Here is a 27,448-nt window from a genome sequence, read left to right as displayed (position 1 = left end):
CCCAATTTCCCTGAGGGGACAGGGGCCCTCTCCGTTATCCAAGCACAGAAAGTTCAGGCGGGAGGGGGGAGGGGTGGTTTAAAGCTAACAGGGGTTTCTGCAGAAGTTCCCTGGAGAGGTAACTGGAAAGGAACAGAGAGAAGGGATACAGGGCCTGCTGTGATGTCATCATGAGCTCACCCAGTCCTGCCCACAGTCTGGGGAGCAGACCCAGAAATCATGTTGTCCGTTTTACAGATCAGGAAGTCAGTGCCCAGGGAGATTTCTCCAAGGTCATGATCTGGGAAGTGGTAGAGCAAAGCCCAGAAATGCCAAGCTCTGTGTCTGGCTGGCCCCTGCCTCTCAGAGAGGGCGATGACCTTGGGACTTGCATGAAGCTCGTAAATGCAGGCTGCTGGCAACTGACAGGTGAGGAGGAAAGCTCAAGCGGCCGGTGGTCACGAGGAAGGGATGGGGAAATTCCTGGGAGCGAGAGGTCTCCTGAGCTGTAAAAGGAGGGGTGGGACCCAGTGACTCGGCCCGGCAATCTGTGTCCGGGAACCCACGAGCGCCTTCCACCACCGGCCCATCCTGGCCCTTTCTTCTACTCCATTTGTTGTTTCGTTGCTGCTGTATCCCGTGCTGAGGACAGAGCCTCACACATGCCAGGTGCTCAATAAATTTTGCTGAGTGATCAAAAGATGAAGGCATGAGATGCTCCCTGCTCCTGGAAGACCGCTCTGATCCAGTGCCTTTAAAGGTCTGGTTGCAAGGGGGTGGCAGCAAAGAAACAGGCGCTAGAGCAGCCTCCTGGTCAAACCCGGCCAGCGGTCACTCCCTGGTCTGATTCCAGAATGAGGCAATAGGGCCACAGAGCTCAGGGCTAGGAGGGGAACTTCCCACAGTGGTTGGAAGCCCGAGGGGCCCTGGGCTTGGGTGGGACGGGCACTGTGTGTATGGGGACACTGGTGCAAGGAGACATGCCAAGCGCTGTGCGGAGGCAGCAGAGGTGAGGCCGCTGGAGCAGGCGCTAGCTGAACCTGCCGAACAGCAGGAGAGGGGAGTTAGCTTTTAGGAAGTAGATTAATTTCATCTCTGCGGCTCCTCTGACTTGAGAACCCCCCTCCCCCACCTCTGTCCAGGGGACGGTGGAAGCAGGGGCCTCCCCTAAGCTGGGGTGGGCTTGACTGCTCCCCGCGGGCCTGGGAGGGCGCCTGGCTGGCTGCTGAGGACAGGTACGCGCTCAAGCACCTTGGTTGTCTGGAGAAAGTCACGCCCAGCGGCCCAGAGAAGGGAAGGGGTTAATGAGAGGCCGACATGGGGTATGAAAGTGGGGAGACCAGCGAGGCAAGAAGTGTTTGGAGCTGACCCCGGCCCAAGCCCCTGAACCGCGGCCTCGGCCCTCGCGCCAGCCCCCCGCGGAGGGAGGGCGGGGAGAGGCGAGGTGCGAGCGCGCCCAGGGTGACCCTGACGCGGCGGCGGCGCGGGCGGGCGGCCACCCGCCCCGGCCCCCCCACGCCGCGCCGGCCGAGACCCCGGGCGAGAGCTGCAGCCGCTCCCCGCGACCCTCTCCTCGGCTCCCCCCGCAGACCCCGGCATCCTCGCCCTCATCCGCCCCCGGGGCACCCCGGATTCCCGGCCCTCCCGCGGCCCCCCGGGCCCCCCGGCCCGCCGGGCCGAATTCCCTCTTCCCAGAATGCCCACGCCGCCCCTCCCCCACAGCCAGACCCTCGCGCGCTTCCCAGAATCCTCGGCCCCCGCGGCCCCGGCCCGGCCCCCACCCGGCCCGGCCGGCCCGCGGGGAGGGGGCGCAGGCCCGGGCCCGGCCCCCGCCGCCTGCGCCCCATTGTTCCCCCGCGGCCGTCCCGGGCCCTCCAGGCCACCCCCCTGGAACCCAGGCGTCCCCAACTCACGGCTCTGGGGTCTGGGAAAAGCCGGAAGGCAGAATCCAGCCCCAGGGGACTTAACCCCTTCAACGCCCTGCCTCGGGGGGCGGGCTGGAGGCCGAGGACTCCGGGGTCCTTCTCCAGGGGTGATCCCAGGCTGAGGACCCGGGGACCAGTTCAGGGTGACTGGGACGGAGCAGGAAGTGACCCCAGCTTCCCGGGCCCCTCTAGCCTGGAGTCAGAGCATCAGCTCTATGGGATTTAACCCTTTGCCTCCCACAGCCTGGGAAAAAAAGAGGGCGGGGGAGCAGGGAGGTGGCAGAGACGACACCCCTCGGCCTGTCTCCGGCGGGAGCCGGTTCTTAGGGGAGCCCAGATGCCAGCGAGGGTCTCCGGATTTCTGGCTACTCTCCACCTCACCCGGTCGCCCGCAGCAGCTCCAGGAATGCCCTGTCTCCGGTTTGGTGGCTGCTGGTCCCCCGCGGCCTGCCTTTGTTGGGGCTCTGACTGGGTTGTGGGGCGGAGAAGGGGCTGGCAGGGCAGGTAGACAGACGGCTTTAACGAAATAATAAATTGTGGCAAGGGGAGTTTGGACTGAGGGAAAAACCCAGCTGAGCAGGATTTGTGGGATCCTATGTTCTGGGCCCCGACTTCCCCGGGGCTGTGTGTGCTGGCCCCTCTTTCCCTGATAACTCCCCTCAGAAAAAAGGAAACTGAGGCCCAGGAGAGAAGTCAGTGGGGCTCCCTGACAGAGAAGGGCAAGAGCCTCTCCCAGTAGCTCACGGGACACCCGGCTCCGAGCAGGAGAAAACTTTAAAAACCCAGAGACGTGAGTGGCCTCCTGCAGCCCAACTTATCTGGGCCTCCAGTTCTCGCCGCCCTTTACTTTGTTTGTAAAGGGCAGGTTTATTAGGAAAAAGAGAGGCCTGCATAGACACAGGAGGGCACTCTTAGGGCAGGATCTACCCAGTTCTCACAGCCTTTATCTCATTTCCTCCTTACCACAGTCTCCTAAGGCGGGACCTGTATATTAGGCCCATCTTCCAGGAGAAGAAACCAAGTTGTGAGAAATGAGGTTACGTGCTTAAGGCCACATCGTTATTTCAATTGAACACTTTTATATAGTGAAGTTGTGGTTCCTGGGCGTGTGGGGACACTCAGCATTCAATTGGACTTTTTGCTCTCAAGAAGTTTGGTGTGGGGGTGACAGACACAAATTACAGGACAACGTGAAAGGGCTGTCCAGAAATGTGAGGGAGTGTGGGGAGGAACAAATCACACATCAGAAATTGCTAAAGAAGATGCAGTTCCCTGGGTCCACATCGAGGTTCAGTGTGGGCCCCAGAGAAAGAAAGCCCCTGGACCTGCTCACTTCTCAGCACTGTCCCCTTTTACTGCCTTCCTATTTCGGCACATCTCCATCTTACCCCTGATTCCCCTCTCTCTCACCTTTGACCCCTCACTCTTACCCCAACTCTAACCTTTTGCCCCAACTCTAACCATCCTGAGGGAATATCTTCCTGATCACACTTATCCCTGCCCAGCTCTCCAGTGCACACACGTTCCATCAACTCCACCAGGGAGGGGCTTGGTCTCTTGTTCTCACTGCTGTTTCCCCAGTGTCTAGAACAATAACAGGCACATAGTAGGTGCTCAATTTGCACAGTGCATGGATGTAGGCCTGATCCTGCCTCATCCATCTCTTTCTGGAACAATTCCCAGACTGGACAGATGGGGCCCAGTTAGGTAGCGCTTCCACTGCTGGGCTGCACGGTCACGTGTTCAGATACCTCTACTCTCCCAACCCTAATGGAAGGAGAAAATTGTAGAAGAGGGATTGGAGAGGCTTGGGGGCCAGAACCAACCCTTGCTATCCTCTCCTCCTGGGGCTGCAAAAGTCTGCCCAGACCCAGGGCCAGGAGTCTCCAGCAAAGCTGCACCCTTGAGGCTCAGCACACAAGCTTGATTTTTTTTTTAGATGAATCAGTTAACACATTAAAAAATCAGTATGTTTCACACAAAAATCCAAATTTCCTGCTTCTTTAGAAAATCCAAAGATGTGGCAACATGACCCAAGTTTTCACGTGCCAACAACTGGCGGGGCAGTACCCTCCTTCTTGAGGAGCACAGACTTTGCAGTTTGTCAGCAGGCCCTGGCACTCCTCGTGCCCAGCCATGAGGCTGGGAGGTAGTCTCGGGATATCAGTGATCCCTCACTGTCAACATTGAACTGCAAGTACTGAAGCTACGCCCGTTAGTCCATGTTCCCCAGGTTCAGACAGTAAATACAAGGATGGCATCTTCAGACAGTTACATTTTCCTTTCTTTTTTTTTTTTTTAAGATTTATTTATGCAGAGCCTCCCTGGAGGCACAGCGGTTGAGCACTGGGTTGCAAAGCTGCCCGCAGTTTCTGTAGCGCCTGTTCGATCCCCGGCTGCTCCCCGGCCACCGGAGGAGGGTCCCACATGGCGCACAGACCTCTCCTGCCGCCCGCTACTCCCCTCAGCAGTGTACTTTGGTCTTCTGCCTGCTCTGCTCCCCACTCTGGCTCTGGTGAATTCTCTCAACCTCCCGCGCTTCTGACTGTACCCAGTGCTTGTATAAATAAATGAATAAATCTTAAAAAAAAAATAAAAAGACTAAATTCCATTTAAAAAAAAGATTTATTTATGCATGCAAGAACTGGGGTACAAGCCAGAGGTGTGGAGGGTGAGAGGATTCACCAGAGACAGAGTGGGGAACAGAACAGGCTGATTGACTGAAATACACTGCTGAGAGGAGTAGTGGACGAGTCAGGAGAGGTCTGCTGCGCCATGTGGGTATTTCCCTGGCCGGGGCTCGAACTCATGCTGCTGTGGCTGCAGATAGCTTCATAAGTTGCATCTTAACCCCTTGTATCAACAGGAAGACCCCGACCGTTACCTTTTCTATTCTCCATGTGCAGGCTCCAGAGGTCTGCACATAGCAACTACGTGACCCCACGGCACATGCCATCGGTATTAGCATTATCGGCAGGACAGAGAAAGTCACTCAGACACAGCTTAGGAGTGACGCTGGGTTCAAACCCAGGCAGGCTGACTTGGGAGCCACGATGGCCATGACACTAGGCCTGACTCAAGCGTTTCTGGTTCCAAGGGTAAGTCGGCCTCTCAGGCCTCAGCAGGACCAGTTTGCATATCCGGCTGTTAGGGAGGCAGAGGGTGTGGTCCTGTTGCCTGCAGTCAACTGGCACAGGGGTCTGAAGGAAACCCTCTTGGCAGGGGAATTCCTGGGAGGATGAGGATGACTACCCCATGCCTTTCATGGTACAACCCACCGCCATGCTCTTCCAGGCCCCAAGTGGCCCTGTGATAAGGCCCTTGTGCCCCGAGGCTCAGGTTGCTGAGAGAAAAGTGAGGTCCCGGAGGTGGACGCTGGTCCAAATCCAGCTTCATCCTCATCGCCAGAGTGATCTTGGGCAACTCACTCCATCTCTTGAAGATTATTCGGCTTCCTCTTCTTTGAAAAGGGAATGAGCCTTGGATCTCAAGGGAGAAGAGGGTTTTTGTTTTTGTTTTTTGTTTTTAAGATTTATTTATTTATACAAGAACTGGGGTACAGGCCTGAGGTGCGGGAGGGTGAGAGGATTCCCCAGAGACAGAGTGGGGAACAGAACAGGCAGACTGACGGAAATACACTGCTAAAGAGAGCAGCAGGCAAGGCAGGAGAGGTCTGCTTTGCCATGTGGGATTCTCGCTGGCCGGCTGGGGTCAAACCCACTCTGCAGAGGCTGCAGACAGCTTCACAGTGCTGCACTCAACTGCCTGCGCCACCAGGGAGGCCCCGGAGGATTAAGTGAGATAATTCAAGAACTTTGGGGGGAAATGTTTGGAGCTGAGGGCACACAACCCTCAGCCTGGTGTCAGAAGTGAGGAGACCCGAGACCCAGGGAGTGTGACATTCGGGAGGGCTTCCTGTGGCCACACTCCAGTTCTCTGCAAAGGCCAGGAAGGTGAAGCCAAGGAAGTCTGCACGCCTCACCACCGGAGGCACTTTCCTGTCAGCACAGCCGACTAATCACAGGCAGGGAGGTTGCCAGAAAAGGATGGGCCTGCTTTCCTGGAGCGGTGCACCACCACAGTGTGTCTGGGGGCTGCTTCTTGGGAATTGGGTCCTCAAATGTGAGACAAGAGCTACTGATCAATCTGAGGACCTGTTAGGTCTCTTCTGCCTCAGAGCACCTGGGTCCCAGGACCAGGCACTGCTTTGCTCACAGGAGCTTCCAGAGGCCCGGTCAAGTTCAACTCTCCTGCTGCCTTCTAACTGCCACCTTCCCTAAAGTCAGAACCAAGTCCTACCTTTGCTTTCTCCCTCAAAACCTCCAGCTCCATGTGGTCAATTCCAAAATCCTCTGTGCCCAGCCTTGCCCCTCACCTGAGCCCTTGTTCTTTCTCCTCATTTGCCTAACAGGCTTTTCACTCATAGTCATTGAGTTCACAGGCTCCACTTGCCTAAGGGATACCTAGTCATCCTGCTCCTCAAGGCTAGGTTGCCCTTCTGTGCTCCCCCTTAGCCAGTAGGTCCTTAAGTCTATGGCACCCCAGCTGAGCCTGCCCACCTCTCTGATTTTCATTGCTGAATTGCCTCCAGGGCCCTCATTACCAACATAGAGGTTTTTTTTGTTTTGTTTTGTTTTTTTTTAATAATATTGGGGGGTGGTGGAAATATAGAACTTTTACTTTTAAAAAGTCAAAATAACGGCCTCCCTGGTGGCACAGGGGTTAAGTCTCAGCTCCATGAAGCTATCGGCAGCCACTGCAGCATGAGTTCAATCCCCAGCCAGGTAGGTGAACCACGTGGTGCAGCAGATCTCTCCTGTCTCACCCACTGCTCCCCTCAGCAGTGTGTTTCAGTCAATCCGCCTGTTCTGTTCCCCACTCTGTCTCTGGTGAATCCTCTCACCCCACCCCACCCCCTCACACACACACCTCTGGCCTACACCCCAGCTCTTGTATGCATAAAAAAAATTTCAAAAAGTAAAAATAACTTTGCTCTAACTGTAGAAAATTACATAAGCTGGGATAAGTAAAACAAATGTTTATATTATGTAAATGTATAAATGTATATATGTTAAAATGAATAGAAACAAAGTATGTGTATATTGTTGGTAATGTATATTTGCATCAAGGTATGATCTGAGATAACCCCAGTCACTAACCTTTCTAGGCCTCAATTTCCTTATCTGCAAAATGAGAGCTATGGGATGCTCTCCCCTGTCAGGGTCTGACTGTTGCAGATGTCTTCACTATCTTGGGGAGGCTGCTTCAGTGCCTGGAAACAATAATTGCCTCTGGGGAGGGCTGAGGGTCTGGGATAAATGAAAGACTTAATTTCTTTTTTTTTTTTATAGAGGCATGCTTTATTTATTTGTTTGCTGGTTTGTTTGTTTTGTTTATACAAGCACTGGGTACAGTCAGAAGTGCGGGAGGGTGAGAGAATTCACCAGAGCCAGAGCGGGGAGCAGAGCAGGCAGAAGGACCGAAGTACACTGCTGAGGGGAGCAGCGGGCGGCAGGAGAGGTCTGCACGCCATGTGGGACCCTCCTCCCGTGGCCGGGGAGCAGCCGGGGATCGAACCGGCGCCGCAGAGGCCGCGGGCAGCTTCGCAACCCAGCGCTCAACCGCTGCGCCACCGGGGAGGCCCGAAAGACTTAATTTCATTAACCTTCCACTTGATGATTTCCAATTTAAAAAAAAACACTTTTTAGATGGTAAATATTGACAGCATAAGGCTGGGAATGGAGGTTGTGGGATTAAAACAACACATTCATTTCCTTTTTAGGTGCGTACTAGTCCAAATCCCATTAAGTCAAATTCAACTGATTTCCTACCCATATGGAACACTCCTGGAGCCATCCCCAAAGCCCCTGGGAACTGATGCTCTGCTGCAATGTAAGGACTGGAAGGGAGGCTGAATGGAGGAGAGGATTATACTGTCACATGCACTAAAATGCTTTAAAAATCAGTAAACTCTCAAAACCCTGAAGCCTGATTCCCCCACTGGCACCCCAGGGACAGGACGGTGAAATCTGATTCCCAGAGGGCCTGGCCCATCTGAAACCAGCCACCTGGCCTCCCTGCATAGTGCTGTCCTGGGTGAGCCCCAGGCTTACAGCCTCACACCCCTTCCTCTCTCCCTCCATTCCCCTCCCCCCACACGAAGTAGGGTGTGTCTTACTTCTGGGCCTTTCACTGAACTGTGCCTCCTGCCACCTCCTCTCAAAGGCCCCCTCTCCACTTAGGGCCAGTCTTGCCTGTCTCCATGATGTTATGGTCATCATAGGAAAGACCAGACATAACACATAACTCTAGAAACCAGAGCTAACTCCAGAGAGAACCCTGGAGAAAATGCGATCCTTGCACACTGTAGAGGATTTGGGCATCGTAACTTGGTACAGCCACCGAAGAAACAGTATGGAGCTTCCTCAAAAAAATAAAAATAGAACTACCATAGCAATGCCACTTCTGGGACCCTATCCAAAGGAAACGAAAGCACTAATTCCAAAAGATATCTGCACCCCCATGTGCATGGTGGTGTTAATGACAATAGCTAAGATGTGGAAACAATCTAAGTGCCCACTGGTGTATGAATGGAAAGATTGTGGAATATAATGGAATTCCATTATATTCCAATCATATGATGGAACATGATTTGTCCACAAAAATGAGGAAATCCTACCACTTGCCGTAACATATGTGGACCTGGAAGGCATTATGCTAAGTGAAATGTGGAAAAGACAAATTTTGTATGATCTCGCTTATCATGGAATCTGAAAAAAAAAAAGTCAAAACTAAGAAACTCATAGAAAAGGAGAGTAAACTTGGGCCTCCCTGGTGGCATAAGAGTTAAATCTCAGCACTATGAAGCTATCCACAGCACCTGCAGCATGAGTTTGATCCCTGGCCAGGGAGTTGAACTACATGGCGCAGCAGATCTCTCCTGTCTCACCTGCTCCCCTCAGCAGTGTATCTCAGTCAATCTGCCTGTTCTGCTCCCTATTCTGTCTCTGGTGAATCCTCTCACCACCCCCCACACACCTCTGGCCTCTACCCCAGTTCTTGTATGCATAAATAAATAAATTTTTTAAAAATCTTAAAGAATTAAACATAGAATTACCACACAACACAGCAATTCCAGATACGTGGTGAAGAGAAATGGAAACATCCATTCACCCAAACACTTGTGCACAAATGCTCATAGCAGTTCTGTTCATGGTATTCCAAGGTGGAAACAACCAGAATGTCCATCAGCTAATGAGTGGATACACAAAAGGTGGGCTATCGATACAATGGGATATAAGTGAGCTATAAAAAGTAATGATGTATTGACTCATGCCCATGGGTGAAGCTTGCCAACATGATGCTAAGTGGAAGAAGCCAGACACAAAGCCCACATTTTATGATCCCATTTAGATGAAGTGTCCAGAATGGGTGAGTGGTGGAGACAGCAAGCTGGAGGGGAGGCCTGGGAATGACTAAGAGGTACCTTTCCTTTGGGGTGATGAAAATGTTGTGGAGCTCTTCAGGAGTGATAGCTGTGCGACACTATAATCATACTAGATGCCCTGAAGTGTGTACTTTTTGTTGAGATTTTGAATGTTATGTACATTTCATCTCCATTAAAAAAAAGCAGTCATATTTAATTATGTTGATAAACACCACCTGCATGTTGTTGGCTAATTAAGGTTAAGGTCCTGGGTCTAAGGCGCTGGTTTGTGTGTATGTGTGAGAATGAGGAGTGACAGAGACATAGAGAGTGGAGAGGTGAGAAGGACCTAGCACCTGTCAGGCTTGCTCCAGGGCCTAGTCAAATAGCCTGAGGGAGGAGGAGGAGGGCTGCCTCCAGCCTGGAATTCTCCCAGGGCTCTGGACCAGGTCACCTGGCCTGGCTGGTCCCCGCACAAAGGTGACAGATTCCGTTGCATTTCAACCCAGCTTACTCCAAATGCCAAAGGCTGTGGTGCAGGGTCTGCTTCTGCCCAGAGGCGGGTCTTTCTGTATTTCTCTGCCTGAGGAGACCCTTTCTGTAAATGAGTGTCCTAGCAGGGGCCACCTTCACCTCCATTTTGGGGAACCTGGTAGTGTACACTAGCAGGTGTGCCCAAAAAAGCCAATAAAACTTTGTCTTCATTTTCATTTCCACCACATCCCAGCTCTGAGGGCTTGTCTAGAGCTGGGCCTTTCGTAAGTCTCCGTTTCCTCATCTGTCAAGGGGGAAAACAACTACTCCCCTCTGAGCAGATGGAAGGAGGGGTGTGCACACACTGACTAGTTTTCTTCCATCCTTTCCCTGTTTCTGTCACTAGTTAACATTATCTATTGTCTTTTTAAAAAAGATTTATTTATTTATACATACAAGAACTGGAATGCAGGCCACAGATGCATGGGTGGGGGTGAGAGGATTCACCAGAGGCAGGGTGGGGAGCAGAACAGGCAGATCTACTGAAATGCACTGCTGAGGGGAGCAGTGGGCGAGCCAGGAGGGCTGTGCCGTGTGGGAAGCTCCCTGGCTGGCCAGGGATTGCACTCATGCTGCAGTGGCTGGCAATAGCTTGATAGCGCTGTGTCTTTAACCCCTGCGCCACCAGGGAGGACCCTAGCTTTTGTCTTTAGCTTAAATACATTTTTGGCACTAGAAACATAATATAACCCTACTAAAGAAAATATGATAAAAATGACTCTTGTTCACCATTTTTTTTTTTGTACTTCATTGTATTTCCTTCCTGTAATTTACTCGAAGTTTAAAAAATAGTCATGAGTTTTTGGTGTTTTACAGGCTGTATGTACAGCTCCCTTCACATTTACCGTGTTTGGATGCTTAATTTCCCTGTTGGATGTTTATGCTCCCTCCGTTTTTTAGCTATTATACACAAAACGTTGATGAACATTCCTGAAAATATGTCTTCTAATGTTGACTATCTTCTTAAAATACAGTCCCGGATGGAGTCGAATCTATGAACATTTCTCTGGCTTTGCTGGTGTATAATCTTGTAATTCATCGCAACTAAATGCAGAATATTGGGTTTTCCTTTGTCCATCTTGTCTAAAGGATATAAGGAAAGATTTCATTCCATTCCTTGCTGAAACGCATGTACCATTCTACAAAGTGTTTTTGAATCAAGAAACCTTATAACCACAGAAAATACCTTCTACTTCATAGGGTAGAAGTAATGATTAAATGCATAAATGCATGACTGCCCCAGATTGGTGCCCCACACGAATATACACTAGGCCACTGTCAATCCTGTTCTTGTTTTCACTGTAGAAGTGACCCGAGATTGATCTGGCACTGCAGTTCTTCGTGGGCTCCTAGTGATCATGGTTTTCCTCAGAGGGGTGTTAGGAGTTGAGTTTTGCAAGGTTATTATCACTTGGCAGATGGCTTCTCACTGTCAAGAGGCTCTTGTTTTGCTTTGTAGCTTTATTTTCAAATACAGGTTCATGAGAAGAATGATGAAGTCAAAGATGTACAGCCTTTCTCTGTATTTTTTGGTTTTCTTTGAATGATTTTTATTGAGGTAATGTTGGGTTATAACACTGTGTATGTTTTCTATTTCTGGGTCCACATCTCTTCAAATGTGTTACCACACCACACCCACCGCCAAAGCCCCAGTGGTTTCTCTGATATTTATGGTTTCAGATATTAAAAAAAAAAAAAACACAGCTTTAAGTGGGCACCGGCGGGGAGATGAGGAGGGCTGGCAGCTCTATGTGTTTATTTATTTCTACTTGGCTTGGTTTCAAAAAGGACTTGAGGCCTCTATGGAGCCACAGGCTGTACCACAGGTGCCTGCCATCTTGTAAAACTCACAGGCACCAAATAGTAGCGGTCATACTGAGTAGCCACTGCAATAGACAGCATGAGCAAGATAAAAAGATAAAATGGCCAAGGGAAAAAATAAGGGAGAAACTTAGAATATGAATCCAGGGCTGATATGGCAAACATGGTATAAAATTCTATCTATACGGTTCTAAAAGCAGGTTACAGCTAAGGTTACAGCTCAGTTTTGCTAAGCTTTCTGGAGGCCCAAGCAAAAGTTAGTGACATGATTCATGTGACACTTGGGAGCAAATTTTCCTGGAATCCTCCTCAAGATAATATTTTGTGATGCAGAAGCATCATCTCCAACCCCAGGTCCTAGTTCTGGATCCAGCCCAACACAGACAGATGGCAGACAGCCCCAGAGACACAGAGCTTGGCTGCAGGCTCAGTCAGGCATGCTTCTGAAGCCACGGGGGCAAATCACAAGGCAGCGCCACCCACAGCCCTCTGGGGGGCCTGCCACAGCAAGTATTTGTGTGATGGTAGAGAGATACAGTGTCCCCTTCTCAGGCTACAGGCCTCTTCACTGAAAATGAAATGTGGGGGCCCTAGGAACACTCAGCAGGTGAGAAGATAATTTTGTTTCACTCTGCAAGTCTCAAGAGTATTTGTAGGTTTTGTTGTTTGTCTGGTTTTTCACCCTTGCGATCTTATCTCTAGGCCTGGACCAGGCCCGCCTTTCACAGAGGCTGCCAGGCTGTGGCTCCAGCTATCTAGCTCAGCTCATCTGTCCGGCTTCTTTCCTTTGTACTCAGAGGTCCAGGGCCTGCAGCTCCAGGGCACTTGGATTTGACCTTCTCCTTTCCATTTTATAATTTATTTATTTTATTTATTTTTGTAAGATTTATTTATGCATACAAGAGCTGGGGTACAGGCTAGAGGTGCGGGGGGTGAAGGGATTCACCAGAGACAGAGTGGGGAGCAGAACAGGCAGACTGACTGAAATACACTGCTGAGGGGAGCAGCGGGAGAGTCAGGAGAGGTCTGCTGTGCGATGTGGGTCACCTCCCTGGCCAGGGATTGAACTCATGCGGCAGCGGCTGCAGACAGCTTCATAGGTTGCTTAACCCCTTGCTCCACCAGGGAGGCCCCGCTCCTTTCCATTTTAACTAACATCTTTAATGCCCAACATTTCACACCAGTCATTTTTGCTTTCACCATCACTCTGGCCCGTGACTATTGCTGCCCCTGTTTTCTGCTGAAGAAATAGAAATCCAGAGATTTATGTAGAGATTCATGGTGCTGGGTCATCCTGCTAATAAGAACTTTGCTGAATATAATCCTAAGGGGCTGAAGGCCCTTCCTCTTTTTTTCCTATACCATGTCATCTTACAAATCATCCATTTGATGACCTAACTTAGAATTCCAATTGAATCGAAGACACCAAGTTTCCTGGCCTTCCGTTTGTGTTATTGTTATTGTTATTACTATTATTATCTTTTCCCTTTTTTGAAAATTGGGACTTGATTTGTTAATTGCCAGCATTTTTTATTCTTTTTTTTTTTAAGATTTTATTTATTTATTTATTTATTTATTTATTTATTTATTTATTTATTTATACGCGGGAGGGTGAGAGAATTCACCAGAGCCAGAGTGGGAAGCAGAATAGGCAGAAGGACCGAAGTACACTGCTGAGGGGAGCAGCGAGCGCGGCAGGAGAGGTCTGCGTGCCATGTGGGGCCCTCCCCTGCCCGGCGGGCGCAGATCGAACTGGCGCTGCCCAGGCTGCGGGCAGCTTGGCAACCCAGCGCTCAACCACTGCGCCACCAGGGAGGCCCCATTTTTTATTCTTTCTCCAAGGAGTCAGGTAGATGGGGCCCTCACTGTCAAAAGTTCTCCTTTGACTTGTCCAAATCAGATGAGGAGATGTGAATTAATTCAAAGCAGTACAAAGCTTTCTTAAATTCTCACACCTCCAGTGTCAGGTTTCATTGTTCTGTCTCCAATGTTTATTATAAAACATGCCTCATAATGCAAATAAAACCATCAAATACCATTTTTAATTTAAGTGGTTACCAAATATAAAAGATTTGATTGCATACCATTTGGAGAAATAAGCACTTTTATTTTATTTTATTTTTAAGATTTATTTATTCATACATACAAGAACCGGGATACAGGTCAGACGCTCAGAAGGGTGAGAGGATTCAGCAGAGACAGAGTGGGGAACAGAACAGGCAGACTAAGTGAAACACACTGCTGAGGGGAGCAGCGGGGGAGACAGGAGAGGTCTGCCACGCCATGTGGGATCCTCACTGGCTGGCCAGAATTGAACCCATGCTGCAGAGGCTGCGGACAGCTTCATAGCACGATGCTCAACCGCCTGCGCCACCAGGGGAGACCCCAAAATAAGCACTTTTAAACATCAGTTTTAAGGACCTATATCTGCACTGGCTCTTTGAAGGAAGGAAAATTTGGCCTCATTGAACAAAATCAAAATGCTCACACCCTGGGCCTCCTTGGTGGCGCAAGGGTTAAAGACACAGTGCTATCAGGCTATCACCAACCGCTGCAGGATGGTTCAATCCCCAGCCAGGGAGCTGACCCACATGGCACAGCAGACCTCTCCTGTCTCGCCTGCTGCTCCCCTCAGCAGTGTATTCCAGTAGATCTGCCTATTCTGCTCCCCACTCTGTCCCTGGTGAATCCTCTCACACACCCACCCCCCACAATTTTGGCCTACACCCCAGTGCTTGTATGCATAAAAATAAATCTTTAAAAAAAAAATGCCCACACCGTTCAACCAGAGGATCATTTGGGCATGGAGGTACATACCCACAATCTGTGCACATGGCGACAGTCACAGAAATGATGTTTCTATAGTGAAAGAAAGGCAATAACCCACGTGTCCACCAGTAGGGGAGTTATTAAACATGATGGCACATCCATATAATGGAATACTCAGTAGCTATGAAAATAAATGAAGCAGTTATATATAAACTGACATTAAGCATTTTCAAAGAACATGCTATTCTGTGAAAAAATGGACAAAAGCTAGCATTTATAGCATGCTCTCATTTTTGTGTTTTTCTAAAACTTGCATAAACATATACTGTCTCTAGAAAGCGCCACAAGAAGCAGTAATATTGCACCTGCCTTGGGCGTAGTAATAGGGGAAAGGGCTTTTTCACTCTTATCTTTTCATATCATTTGCATTTTTTAACTTTGTGAGTTTGTTTTCAAAATATAAAAATAAGTGAAAAAGAACAATCTTACCAGAAAACATATACTCTGTTGGAAGGCTAGGATTTCCCTTGCTGGAAAAAGTGTGCATGGCCTGGGGACCAGGCTGCAGCCTCATTCTGTGCCCTTTGGGGTAAGCCAAGTCTATTCTGACTATAAACAGCTCTGACTGAACCACTGACTTGCAGAGTGATCCTGGGAAAACCCCTTCTCTTCTCCACATCGGGGAGCAGAAATGACAGGCTGAACAAAGACCTCTCTCTCAAAAGTGCAACCAGGAAGAGGGAGCAGCCTGGCCAAGGGCACAGAGGTGCCCCCAGCTAGGGTCCTTCATCCCCCTTTGCCCCTCAATCCTTTCTCTCAAACTGTCCATGCCCACCCTCTCCTGGGCTGCTCTCCTGCATGACTGTTTAGTTGCTAAATTCCTAGGAAGACAGGACAGTCTGACGATGTTCTTCTGGCCACCACAAACTCTAAGGACCTTTAGTGCTAAATGCCTGGAGTTAGTGGAAACTGCCCAGAGGCGCTCTGAGGAGTGGAAGCAAGAAGAAATGGCCAGTTGGACTGACCTTCCAGTTTAACACAGGTTGTGCGAAAGTTTGGGCTAGAAGGTGATCACTTTTTCAGGTAACAGCATCCTTAAACATATACTCATTGTCTGCTTCTACTTGGATGTCTGCAACTGGTTTCTTAAGATCACAAGATCCTTTTCTTTTTGCAAGGATTGGTGTGAGTTCTGGGACAGCAGAACCATTCATGATTGACTTTTCTGTTGTGGCAGTGAGGTGGTTTTGTACAGTCTCTGTAGCTCTGCACCAAAGAGACATCTGTGTCTGTACCAGGATTTCCTTTGGAATTCCCAGAAAAAACTTCCCCAATTTAGAGATATAGCCTGCAGGAGAGGAAAAGGCATGCACCTTGGAATAGAGAGCATGGAGGTCCTATCAGACTCTGACACACTCGTTATCCAGCCGTTTCATCATGCATAAAATGACTCCCTTGACAGAACTGGCCTCAGGCCATAGAGAGAAGGCATGCAAGGAACCCAGCACAAAGAAGGCCCTCTACGAATCCCAGCTCTTACGATGGGTCTACCATGCCACTTCCCCATCGCAAAGCGGTCCATTTTTGTAAAGACAGCAGCAAAAGCAGTCATAATGAAAACTAGTGTTTATTGAGCACCTACTATGTGGCAGGCACTCTTCTAAGTGCTTCACAGGTACTAATTCAGAGTCCCGACAGCAAGCGTGAAAGTTAGACAGGTTATTTTACAGATAAGAAAACGGAGGCTCAGAGACGTGCAACCAGTCCGAGGTGGCTCAACACCTTGGCCGAGTGGGCTAGGAGCCCCGACCTAGGAGCCCCGCAGCCGGGCCCTGGGAGGCGTGAACCCGCTCCTCCAGCTGGAGACCTGGCCTCCTGGAGCCGAAGGGGTTATTCCCACTGAGACGCCGCGCCCCGGGCTCCTAGAGCGGCGGCCTCGGGGCGGGAGGAGCTGCGCTTCCGGCCGCGGCGGGGACTCCGGGATTCCGCGGGCGCGCACGGGCTCCGCGCCCCGGCCGCCTGCGCTGGGGCCTCCCCCGGCGCCGCGCAGCGGGTGGGGGCGGGAGGTTCCCCCCCAAGCAGGCCTGCGCCCCGAGTTGCAGAAAGGGAGGCCTGCGCGCAGGGAGGGGAGGCCGGCGGCGCCGAGCGAGGGCGCCCGGGAAGCGGCGCCCTGGCCTGGCCCTGGGCCTGCTCAGGCCGCGGCGCGCCCCCCGCGGGAAGGGCGGCAGCCGGGACCCCGCGCGGCCCCCGCCCGGCCTCCCTCCCTGGGACCGAGCCCGCGGGAGCCCCGGTAAGAAAGCGCCCGCCCCTTCCCGCCGCCGCCGGCCCCGCGCCCGCCCGCGGGAGTCGGTGTCATGACCCCGTTTTTCTTGGCGGCGCTTTCCTGAACGGGCGTGCGAGGCGCCCCCCGCCCGCCCGGGAGGCGCGTTTGTCCTCGCGCCTGGGGGGTGACTCGGTCACGGGGCGGGCTCCGTGTCCACACGGGCGGGCCGGGGGCCCCGGCGGGACGGCTCCTTCTTAGCCCTAAGGGGCATCAGTTCTCTTTCCTCCCTTGCTCCGCTCCTCGTCCCTCCTGGGCTTCTTGCCATTTTTCAGTCTTCGTCTGTTTTTGTCCAGCCTGTATTTTCAGTCTCTTGCCAACATCTTTCCACCAAATTGTGACAACCAGATTATCACGAGCCCGTGTTCTCGCAGTAGCCTGCGGCCTCGCCAGTCCACTGTCCGGCCGTCACGGGAGAAAACCCGCAGGACTCAAGGCGTCTGTCAGCTCCGCCAGCGCCCGGTAGCGCCGGAAAACCCCAGGCCTGCTTGGCTTCAGCCGTGTTTCTACCCTGACCCCTCTTAGTTCTCAGTAGAAGTTACAATTAGAAAATATGTTTCAAATGGACAGAATTTCCTTTTAATATTCGAATAGATTTTTATTGTACAACTTGGAGGCTTCATTTTAAAAGACTAGATTTCCAGCTGCTTTCAACACAGCAGTAGAACTGGAAATAGTTGACCCAAATTCTTGCTTTCAATAGCTGGTTTGAACTCAGTTGCTTCCCCTTTAGAAGGCACTGTCCCCCCAGCTCACCCCAGTCCCTTCTGCCCCCAAGTATTGTCTAACCCTGAGCCAGAGGATGGGCTCCTGCTCTCCTGCCTGAACTAATGTTTCTCATCTATCGGAGAAGTAGATTTTGATTCCTGGGTCCATCAAAAGTACACAAATGCAAAGTAGATTAAGACACTGTAAGGACAGAACAAACACCCACCTCCTCTCAGTTCCTTTTCTTCCCTGGACCCCACATCCTTTTGAGTTTTCCATTGAGGCCCTACAGGAGCCCTCGCAGACAGCCAGATGAATACTCCACAGCCTCTCAAGTAAATGCGAGAACCATATTCTTCTCCCTTTGCCTCATCTTCTCCCTTGAGTAAATTGTTTCAGGAAGGTCCACGGCTAGTTGCACTCCGTGCAGTCTTCCTGATAACCAGCCATCCAGCGATCTCCATCCACCTAACCAGCATTTCTGAAGGTGGGGTCCTGGGTTACCCAGCGTTCCCTCCTCTGGATTTCTATGGCTGTGCCTGAATCAGTGTCTTAACAACCTTGCATATGGTAGGTAAATACTTAACTGGATAAATGGCAGGATCACAGGTGTTTTAGCCCTGTAGTAGATTGTAAGATTTTGAGGGGTGGGGCCCAAGTTTTAGCTATCTTTGCACTGCTCTAGCAACTAGCACAGTGCCTGGCGTACAGCAGACAATCTGTGACCCCCAAGGGAACATGTACCGTAAGGAAGTGCCCCAGACAAGCAACAGATACCAAATTTCAGTCCCATTTTGTGCTGGGAGCACCCCTCCCCTCCCCTCTCCAAACATTCACGATGCAGAGGCATGGCCAGGCGGCCCCAGAGAACAGAGCACAGAGGCCTTACCCCATCCTGGAAGCCGGGAGAACGTCACAGACTCCTTGACTTGGAAGCTCTGCTTAGGATCCAGCCCAGCTACAACCAGGACCCTGCTGTATCTAGGTGACCTTGTGAGGGAAACCCAGCCTGATTCTGATTCTGAATTCCAAGTGTAGAATAGCAACGATGTTAACACATACTGAGGCACTCTGAGCCAAGCACTGCCAAGAGCTTCATGCCTATGGCCTTCTTCCAAACTCACAGCACCATAGAGTCAATACTGTGTCTCCTCTTTGCAGATGAGAAGGCTGAGGCTCCAGTGCCTGACTAACAGGCAGAGCCAAGAGTTCAAGTACATGTGGGCTGATTCCAGGACCCCTGCATTTAGCCCTCTGCTCCTTCCAAACATTTCATGGAACTGCACACTAAAAATGGCTAAGATGGTAAATTTTGTGTCTATTTTAAATTTAAAAAAAAATAGGAAAAATCTGAGGCCGAACAGGAACATTTGGTACCACCCAGAGACTCAGCCATCAGCTTACTGGATTTCCTGGTGATACGGCCCACAGTAGACCTCAAGCAAGTGCCAACCCCCTACTCCTTTTCAGGAATTTTCTATCACAGCCTCCTTTAACTTCCTAAAGGAATAAAATACATCTATCTCTTCAGAGCCGATGAACTCTTTAAAAAGTCCAAGATTCTGATTTTTAAAAGTCAAGCTGGCAATGTAGCTTCAAACTCTGAGTAATAAGTGTGTTTTCACAGGAGGGAGAGGCGGCTTCCCAAAGGAAGGACAAGGGAAGCGATAATTACCTGAACACCTAATGGTGCTGGGAACTGGCAGTTTCATGTATGATCTCACTGACTCCCTTACAAATAGGAAGGTATTATCCTATTTTGCGCAAGGGGCAAGTGAAGATGTAAAATATGTCATTTTACAAAAGTTAAATGGATCTGAGGGCCAGAAGCCAATCTTCAGCAGAAAGATGTCTGGCGTGCATCCTCTCCTGTGCTGATGCAGAATGGGCCGAAGACACTGAGTATTTGAGTTCGGGGCCCATTGCTGTAGTCCCTCCCTCACTGCCCAAATGTCATTCTAGACTTTTGTCTCCTTGTACTCCAGAGATTTTTGATATGGGGCCAAATGAAAAAAAAAAATCTTCCTTGCCTCCTAGCTACAAACCCATTGGGCTTTAAGATTTTATTATGAAAGTGCCCTGCACATAGTAGGTTTGTGCACTGATGCTTTTCATACAATGATGAATGCTTTTCATTCTCTGTTCAGTCATCATTCATTCATTCATTGAACAAATATTATCAAGTGCTGTAGTCATGGTTGTGAACAAAACAGATAAAAACTGAAACAAAAATAATCCCTGCCTGTACAGAGATTAAGGTATAAGAACAAAATCAACAAAATAAAAAATAAAGCGAGGAAGGGGGCTAGGAAGTGTGCAATCAGGGAAGGTGCTGGAGTTTTGGACAGGGAGGCCGGGGAGACGTGGCTAAGAAGGTGAACTGTTAGTACAGACATAAAGAAGTTGATGTGTAACAACTGACTTCGTGATGCCGCCTCCAAGAACTCCAGAAAGAAAACAACCTAGACCTCAAGGAGAGTGATTCACACACTGCCTGCCATCCTTGAATTAGTCCAGCATGGAAAAAACATCACAGAAGACTAAAGTTGATTCCCTTTATGTTCTTTCTCATTTTGCCCTAGGAAATGTATAGGGGTATGTATGTACACACACACACACACACACACACACATACACACGCGCGCGCGCGCGCAGTCTGGACATTTCTGGACATTTCGTATAAATGGCACATGTTGATTTTGGCTTTAAAATTTTTCTTTGGGGCCTCTCTAGTGGCGCAGGCTCTTGAGCGCAGCCCTGTGAAGCTGTCGTTAGCCTCTTCAGTGCTGGTTTGATCCCCACTAGCCTCAGAGTAACCCACATGGGAGCAGACCTCTCCTGTCTCGCCTGCTGCTCCCCTCAGCAGTGTATTTCATTAGGCTGCCTGTTCTGTTCCTCTCTCTGTCTCTGGTGAATCCTCTTACCCTCCTGGGCATCTGGCCTATACCCCGGTTCTTATATAAATAAAAAAAGTAAATCTTAAAAAAAAAAATAATAAAATCTTTCTTTGGAAGGGGGTGGTGGGTCACCACTGAAGAACATTACAAAAATGGGTTTGGAACATTCTAAGTGGTTCTAGAAGCCCTTCTGGGGGGAGATAAGAGTGACAGAAAGGGTGGGCTTCCCTGGTAGAGCAAGGGGTTAAGTCTCAGCAGTATAAAGGTATCTGCAGTCACAGCAACACATCCCCGGCCAGGGAGCTACCCACATGGCGCAGCAGACCTCTCCTGTCTCACCCTCTGCTCCCCTCAGCAGTGTATTTCAGTCAATCTGCCTGTTCTGCTCCCCACTCTGGTGAATCCTCTCACACCCCACCTCTGGCCTAAACCCCAGCTCTTTTATTCATAAATAAATCTTTAAAAAAGGGTGACAGGAACAGTAGAAGAGGGAAAATAACTTGTACTTTTTTATTGCTCTGTTTTTGCTTTGTCACCCCAAATGTAGGCAGGATAGAGATCCTATGTAAAGAAAGTGGGAAGTGCTACAAATTAAATTGTCTGCTTTTATTTCTGTGGATGAATTTTTGCCTATGTATGTCTTCTGTTTGCTAACACTGTGAAAAGGGACTGATCATAGAGTCAGCTCAGAAAAACTGGCTTCTTCCTCTAATGTCAGCAGCCTGACTTAGCTGCTCTCTGAGTTTTCTGTAAAAGGAGCTAGCTAAAAATGGAGGATTGTTCCACTCTCCTCTCTGGCACCATCTCCTGGGTAGGAGGTGTTCAGCTTTTTCAGGTGTCTGTTGGCAGTCCTTATTTTATTTTTAGGTGCCCTTCCAAAAGGGTCTCCCCCATCCTGGAACTTCTGGGAACAGAAAGCAAAAGAGGATGAGAAAATAGCAATGTGGGCTGCTTACAATTTGTACGTGTCATACATTTATTTTGAGGCTTCACACAAGTTATCCCGACTGTCTCGTGCTTAGAAGGGACGCTGGGGGACATCGACGCCAATCCCTTCACTATGAGAGGAAGAAGGAAGACTAGAAATAGGCTGTGACTTGCCTTAGGCCGCACAGCAAGGGGGTGCCAGAGTCCGGGTGATTTCGGGGCTCCCCTTATCATTTACACTTGAAGTCAAAGACCAGAAACCCAGGGTTTCCACGAAGATGAGGGAGTGTCAGAGTGGGCCATCTGAGGGAGGACGGGGCTCAATCCTCTTTCAACAGTGCCTTAGAGGAAGTGCTGGCCCCGAGTCGAGGTTTCTCCACATTTGCTGGAACTGGGTCCAGACCTCCGGGCTCGCCCCGCAGCCTGAATGACTCGCCCGGGGGGGCTGTGGGCGCAGGTTCCCCGGGGCAGGGGCCGCTCTCCCGGCGCGGCGTCAGGGCGTCTTCTCCGGCCGGGGCTCGGGTGTCTGGACCCCTGATGTCGTTCGCTGGCGAAGGCGCCCGCAGATCCTCCCAGACACCGAGCGGGGGGCGGTCCGCTGCGGTGGGCGCAGCGAGCCCGTTGGGGCGCGTCTCGGTGGCCCCGAGCCAGTCCCGGGGCGCGGGGACCCCGCGGACCGCGCTCCTGCGGCGCCTCAGCCCCGCGAGAGGCTCCAGCCCTGCAGGAGGAGCCAGCGGGGCGGCTGGAGGCGTCAGGTGCCGTCGCCGCCGGGACGCGCGCCAGGGCCGTCCTCAGCCGCGGGCCTGTCCAGGGCTGCTGGGGGCAGGTGTTGGGAAAAGGGAAGGTTCGGTGTTTCCCACGCTGAGTCGCTGCGCTCCGGGGCGCGGGAGGGGACGGAGTCCGGGAACCGGGTCCCCCCTGCGGTGCCAGCGGGCGCCCTCGGCAGCCGTCGCGCGAGGGCGCAGGTGCCCGGGGCGGGGGAGCCTCTGCGAGGTGGCCGGTGGGCTCGGGGGGACCCGGCCGTCCCGGGAGGACGCGCGCTGGGCAGCCCTGTAGAGCGGCGGGTCCTGGGGACGAACGGGGCGAGCGCAGCCCGGATGCTCGCGCCGGGAACCGGGCGGCCGGGGCGGCGCGAGGCCGAAGAGCCGAGGGGGAAGGTGGCTGCGCCGCGGGCTCTGGGGGCGCGTTCCCCGGGAGGGGGCGGCTGGCTGGCGTCGCCGAGAACAGCGACAGAGTGGGGCTGACGCCTTAGGGTGGGGAGTAGTAGGGAATGATTTGGGGGTGGGGTGGGGTGGGGGGTGCCGCGCAGAGCTTGTGTGCCTGGCTTTTCAGTCTGCGCTGGAAGCCTTTGCAGGATTCTGACAGGAGGGGCTCCGTCTAGCACGTGCGCGCGCCTACGGAGGTGGCGCCCTTGGCACACCTGCCGGCCTGTGGGTGTAGGTTCATGCCTCTTTAGATTTATTGGCCGTGCACACCCACCTCCAAAGCACCCACATTCCTCCGCCGTCGTCCATTCACCTTCACCCCCACCTGCCCCCTCCCGTAGCCTCAAAATTTCAGTCAGATTTCTAGGATTTTTTTTTGGGGGGGGGGTTCAGTTTTATCTCTGACTTATATATATATTTTATTTTAAAGATCTATTTTATTTATTTATGCACACAAGAACTGGGGTGTAGGTCAGAGATGGGGGGTATCGAGGTATGTGGTGGTGAGAGGATTCACAGAGACAGAGTGGGGAGCAGAACAGGCAGATCTGCCGAAATACTCTGCTGAGGGGAGCAGCGGGTGAGACAGGAGGGGTCTGCTGCGCCATGTGGGTCAGCGACTTGGCCAGGGATCGAAATCGAGCTGCAGTGGCTGGTGATAGCTTGCTAGCGCTGTGTCTTTAACCCCTGCGACACCCGGGGGGCCTGTGATATTATTTGTAAGGAGTCTATAAAATAGTTACTAGAACTGATATAATTGATCTTTATAGATTCACCTTGTATCCTTGACAGAACTAAATTCATTTATTACTTCTAGTATATAGTTCTACATACTGAATTTTTACAAAGATGCTAAAGCAATTCTATGGTGCTTTTTCAGCAAATAGTGCTGAAGCAATCGGACCCTTTATAAAAATGAACTCAAAATAAATATTAGAAGTAAATGTGAAACTGGGCCTCCCCGGTGGCGCAGCGGTTGAGCGCTGGGTTGTGAAGCTGCCCGCAGCCCCCTGCAGCGCCGGTTCGATCCCGGCTGCTCCCCGGCCACCAGAGGAGGGTCCCACATGGTGCGCAGACCTCTCCTACCGCCCGCTGCTCCCCTCAGCAGTGTACTTCGGTCCTCCTGCCTGCTCTGCTCCCCGCTCTGGCTCTGGTGAATTCTCTCACCCTCCCGCGCTTCTGACTGTACCCAGTGCTTGTATAAATAAATAAAAATAAATCTTAAAAAAAAAGAAGTAAATGTGAAACTATATAACTTTTTTTTACAAAGGATAGGAGAAAATCTTCAAGGATCTAGGGATAGACACAGAATTCTTAAACTTGACACCAACAGCATGATTCAGAAAAGGAATAAAAATATTATTGTTGAACTATTTCTCCCTTCAAATATATGAATATTTGCTTCTGTTATTGTCTTCTAATTTTGCTCTACTGTTGTAAAAATTAAACTATGTCCTTACCAATTTTCTGCCTGCTGGATCTATCCATTACTAATAGAGGAATATTGAACTTTCCAACTCTAATAGTAGAGTCATCTCTTCCTCTTTGCATTTCTATCAGTTTTTGCCTCTCATCTTCATTTTTGAAAGGTGTTTTTGCCTGTTTTTTTTCTTTTAGTAGTTTTAAGATATTAATGTGATGAGAACTTTCAGCTCTATTGTCTTAGCAACTTTCAAATATACAATATTTTTTTTAAAAAGTTCACAATCTGATAGTATTTATTGTGGAATTTGTCATACAGCATTCCCCAAAAGAAAAAAAAATATGTAACATAAGCTTAACATCCTAACAACGTATGTCATTAGTGAGATATAAGCTAACTCCCTATCTCATCCTCCCTTAAAGCAAATTTAATTATATTTATATTTTTTATTTTTATATTCCCCATACAATTGCAACCCCCTTATTTTGACCCCAATCTCTCCTTTCCCCGCCCCCCCCCATAGTGTATCTCTGGTTCATAGTTGTTTGTTGATTTTTTCTTTCTTATATTCTTTTTCCTGGTCCCTTATTTAGGTTTTCTAGATTCTTGCTATGAGTGAGACCATCCGGTATTTTTCTTTTTCTTTCTGGCTTATTTCGCTGAGCATGATCCCTTCCAGAGTCATCCATGTTGCTGCAAATTGCATGTGTTTATCTTTTTTGATTGCTGAATAATATTCCATTGTGTTTAGGTACCACATCTTCTTGATCCAGTCATCTATTTTTGGGCATTTGGGTTGTTTCCAAAGCTTAGCTATTGTAAATAGTGCTGCTATAGATAGCCATAGGGGAGCAGGTGCCCTTTGGAATTAATGTTTCTGTGTCCTTTGGGTAAATACCTAGGAGTGGAATTGCTGGATCATATGGAGGCTCTATCTTTAGTAGGTTGAGGAATCTCCACACAGCTCTCCATAGTGGGTGGGCCAGTTTGCACTCCCACCAGCAGTGCAGGAGAGTTCCTTTTTCTCCACGTCCTCGCCAACATTTGTTGTTGCTAGTTTTTTTAATATGTGCCATTCTCACTGGTATAACATGGTATGTCATTGTAGTTTTGATTTGCATTTACCTGATACAATACATTACTATTAACTGTATACAATTTCATCTCCTTTTAAGGCTGAATAACATACCATTGTATGTAGCACATTCTGTTTCTTTATCTGCTGAATATCTTGGTTGTTTCCACCTTTGGCTGTTGTAAATAGTGCTGCTGTGAATATGGGTGTGCACATAAGTCATACCTTTTTGAGTTCACTATTCACCAAAAGAACCATCTAGGCTTTTTTTTTCCTTTGGCCCAGCAACCCCTCTTCATTCTGGTTACAACCCCTTCTTCACTGGGAATAGAAGAGATTTATGGGGAATAATCAGTAATTGCTCCAATTGTGCTATCTTAATCCTTAGCTCCAGTAATGGCTATTGGTCCTAACCTGGGTAAAGCAGGATTGAGCTGAGTAAAGTGAGGTAGAGATAGTTTTTGCTGCTTTGTTTCCAGCAATTTGAAATACTACTCTCGGGAACAAGGCAGACATGAGTAAAGCATAAAGAAAGTTGGGGAGAAAATGCCCAGCTTCTGTTTAAGGTCCTGATTCCAGATGCCTCTGTAGCCAGGTATACTCTTTCTTGTACCCTTCTATCCCCTCTTTCTTACCTAAGTTAGTGCCTTTTGGATTTTTGCCCCTTGCAGTCAAAATAGTCCCTACTATCACACTCTCTATATTGGAATTCTTCCTGCAGGAGGACGCAAAGCAGTTTGCCATAGGTGGGATTCTCTCAGAAGCTTACCCTGGGCCCAGACTAAAGTGCACATGACTTATTAAAGATGTGCTCCCAGGAAAAATTAGTAAGAGAGCAAAGTAGGTATGTGCAAATGTGCAAAGTGTGAGAGCAACTTGGAGTGTAAATAACACCTTAAGATTTGTGCTGCTTTGAAGAATGGAGCTGGGCTTTGGGATTTAGACCCCAATCATGAGCTCTAAGCCCCCCTAGTGGAAGGAGGGGTGGGGACATAAATGTTCCTGTGGGTAAAGTGGCTCTAATGTCCGAGGCCAGACCTCTGAAGGCTGCAGGTGTAAGCCACTGTCAGGAAACGCACAGCTTCCAGGCTCGTGGCACTGATACAAGGAATCTGCAGATCTGCAGGGGCTGGGAGGTGGCACAGCATTTGATATGACATCTAGGAAAGCTTGGACCTCCCCCTCTCCCTCCCATTCTACCTGCCTGCCCCCCTGCCAAGTGGGGTGTGCCACTAACACAGGCTGCTGCATGTGCTGACCCAGTGACTCCACCATGGGAAATGTATGTGTCACTGTGTGTTCTGCATGAAAAACTGTCAGGGTTTTTTTTCTTCTTGTTTTTCACATTGAATTCTTATATTCTGCAGGGAGCATTCTGTATACAAATGTGCACTCGATGGAGAAAAAGAAAGATATCTTCAAAGACCTTTTTTCCCTCTTCAGCAGAGGTCTCACATGCCAGTAATGTTCAGCCAGGCAACAGAAAATGACCAACGCTAGATTTTTTTTCAAGCATTTCCCATGTGCAAACCAGCATCCTAAATGCTTTTACATTCATTATCCCTTTATACAAGGGAGACAGTATTATATCCAATTTATGATCAGGAATCTAAGCTAATAAATGTGGAGCTGGGACTTGAATTTGGGCAGTCTGGATCCTCAGTCTGAGCTCTGACCCTCACCCTCTAAAAGGTGTAGCTAACAGTGAAGGTGTTAAATAACAGCAAAGATTCATGAAGTAAAATAATTAGTAAGAGAAGGAGAAACATGAGAAACAGTTTTATTAAACATTCTAACACATTTTCTTAACAAGTAATCAAAAAATAAATAAGGACATTGAGGATATGAACATATATTTTTTTTTACCCTGAAAACAAATAGTATGCTTTCTTTTCAAGTTTCATAGACAGTGACAAAATTCAATCGATTCCAAGGTACAGAGAATAGTTTGGTAAATTTTTGAAAAGTAGAAATTCTACAAGCCAGTCTCTGACCAAAATGCAATACAATTAACAATAATATAAAACACACCACTCAGAAATTGAAAAACATAAATAGCATCTTAAATGACTCTCAAGACAAGAAATAAATCAAGAATAAAAGCCAAACAATTTAGGAAATAGCAAAAAAAAAAATACAGTCAAAGCTATCTGCAGAGGTGAAGTGTCAAAAGGAGAAAAATAAAACCAATGAATTAAGCATGCAAGCTGGGATTTTGGAAAAGAGTACAAAACAGCTCCCCCAAAATGGGAGAAAGGAAATTTTGAAATTGCAAACGGAACCAACATCCGGAAGCCAGAGAGCAGGAGCATGTGCCTTCCCGCCCATGACCTTGGTCCCCTGACGTCCTGCTCAGTTCTCCCGCGTCGCACGGCCCAGTCTCTGCCTGGTGGCCGCATCTACCAAGGCTCCAGCTGCCTCTGGCTCTTTCCTCCCGAT

General features: G+C 49.6%; 1 protein-coding gene across 1 annotated transcript in view; it reads right to left on the bottom strand.

Annotated features, from left to right (window-relative positions):
- The window catches only part of ZNF629 (zinc finger protein 629), a gene marked incomplete at both ends in the record, with an annotated part of 31,735 nt that overhangs the window by 3,263 nt on the left and 1,024 nt on the right, over nucleotides 1–27,448 (bottom strand). Inside the window, one exon of the mRNA XM_084250194.1 lies at nucleotides 21,710–22,024. Within this exon, the coding sequence (XP_084106320.1) occupies nucleotides 21,710–22,024 (315 nt within the window). The remainder of the gene's footprint in view (nucleotides 1–21,709; nucleotides 22,025–27,448) is intronic.

Source organism: Talpa europaea (genome assembly GCF_964194135.1).
Source record: "Talpa europaea genome assembly, chromosome: 12".
NCBI classification, from domain to species: Eukaryota; Metazoa; Chordata; class Mammalia; order Eulipotyphla; family Talpidae; genus Talpa; species Talpa europaea.
Note: the sequence above shows the minus strand (reverse complement) of the source record. Positions and strands in the feature narration are given on the sequence as shown.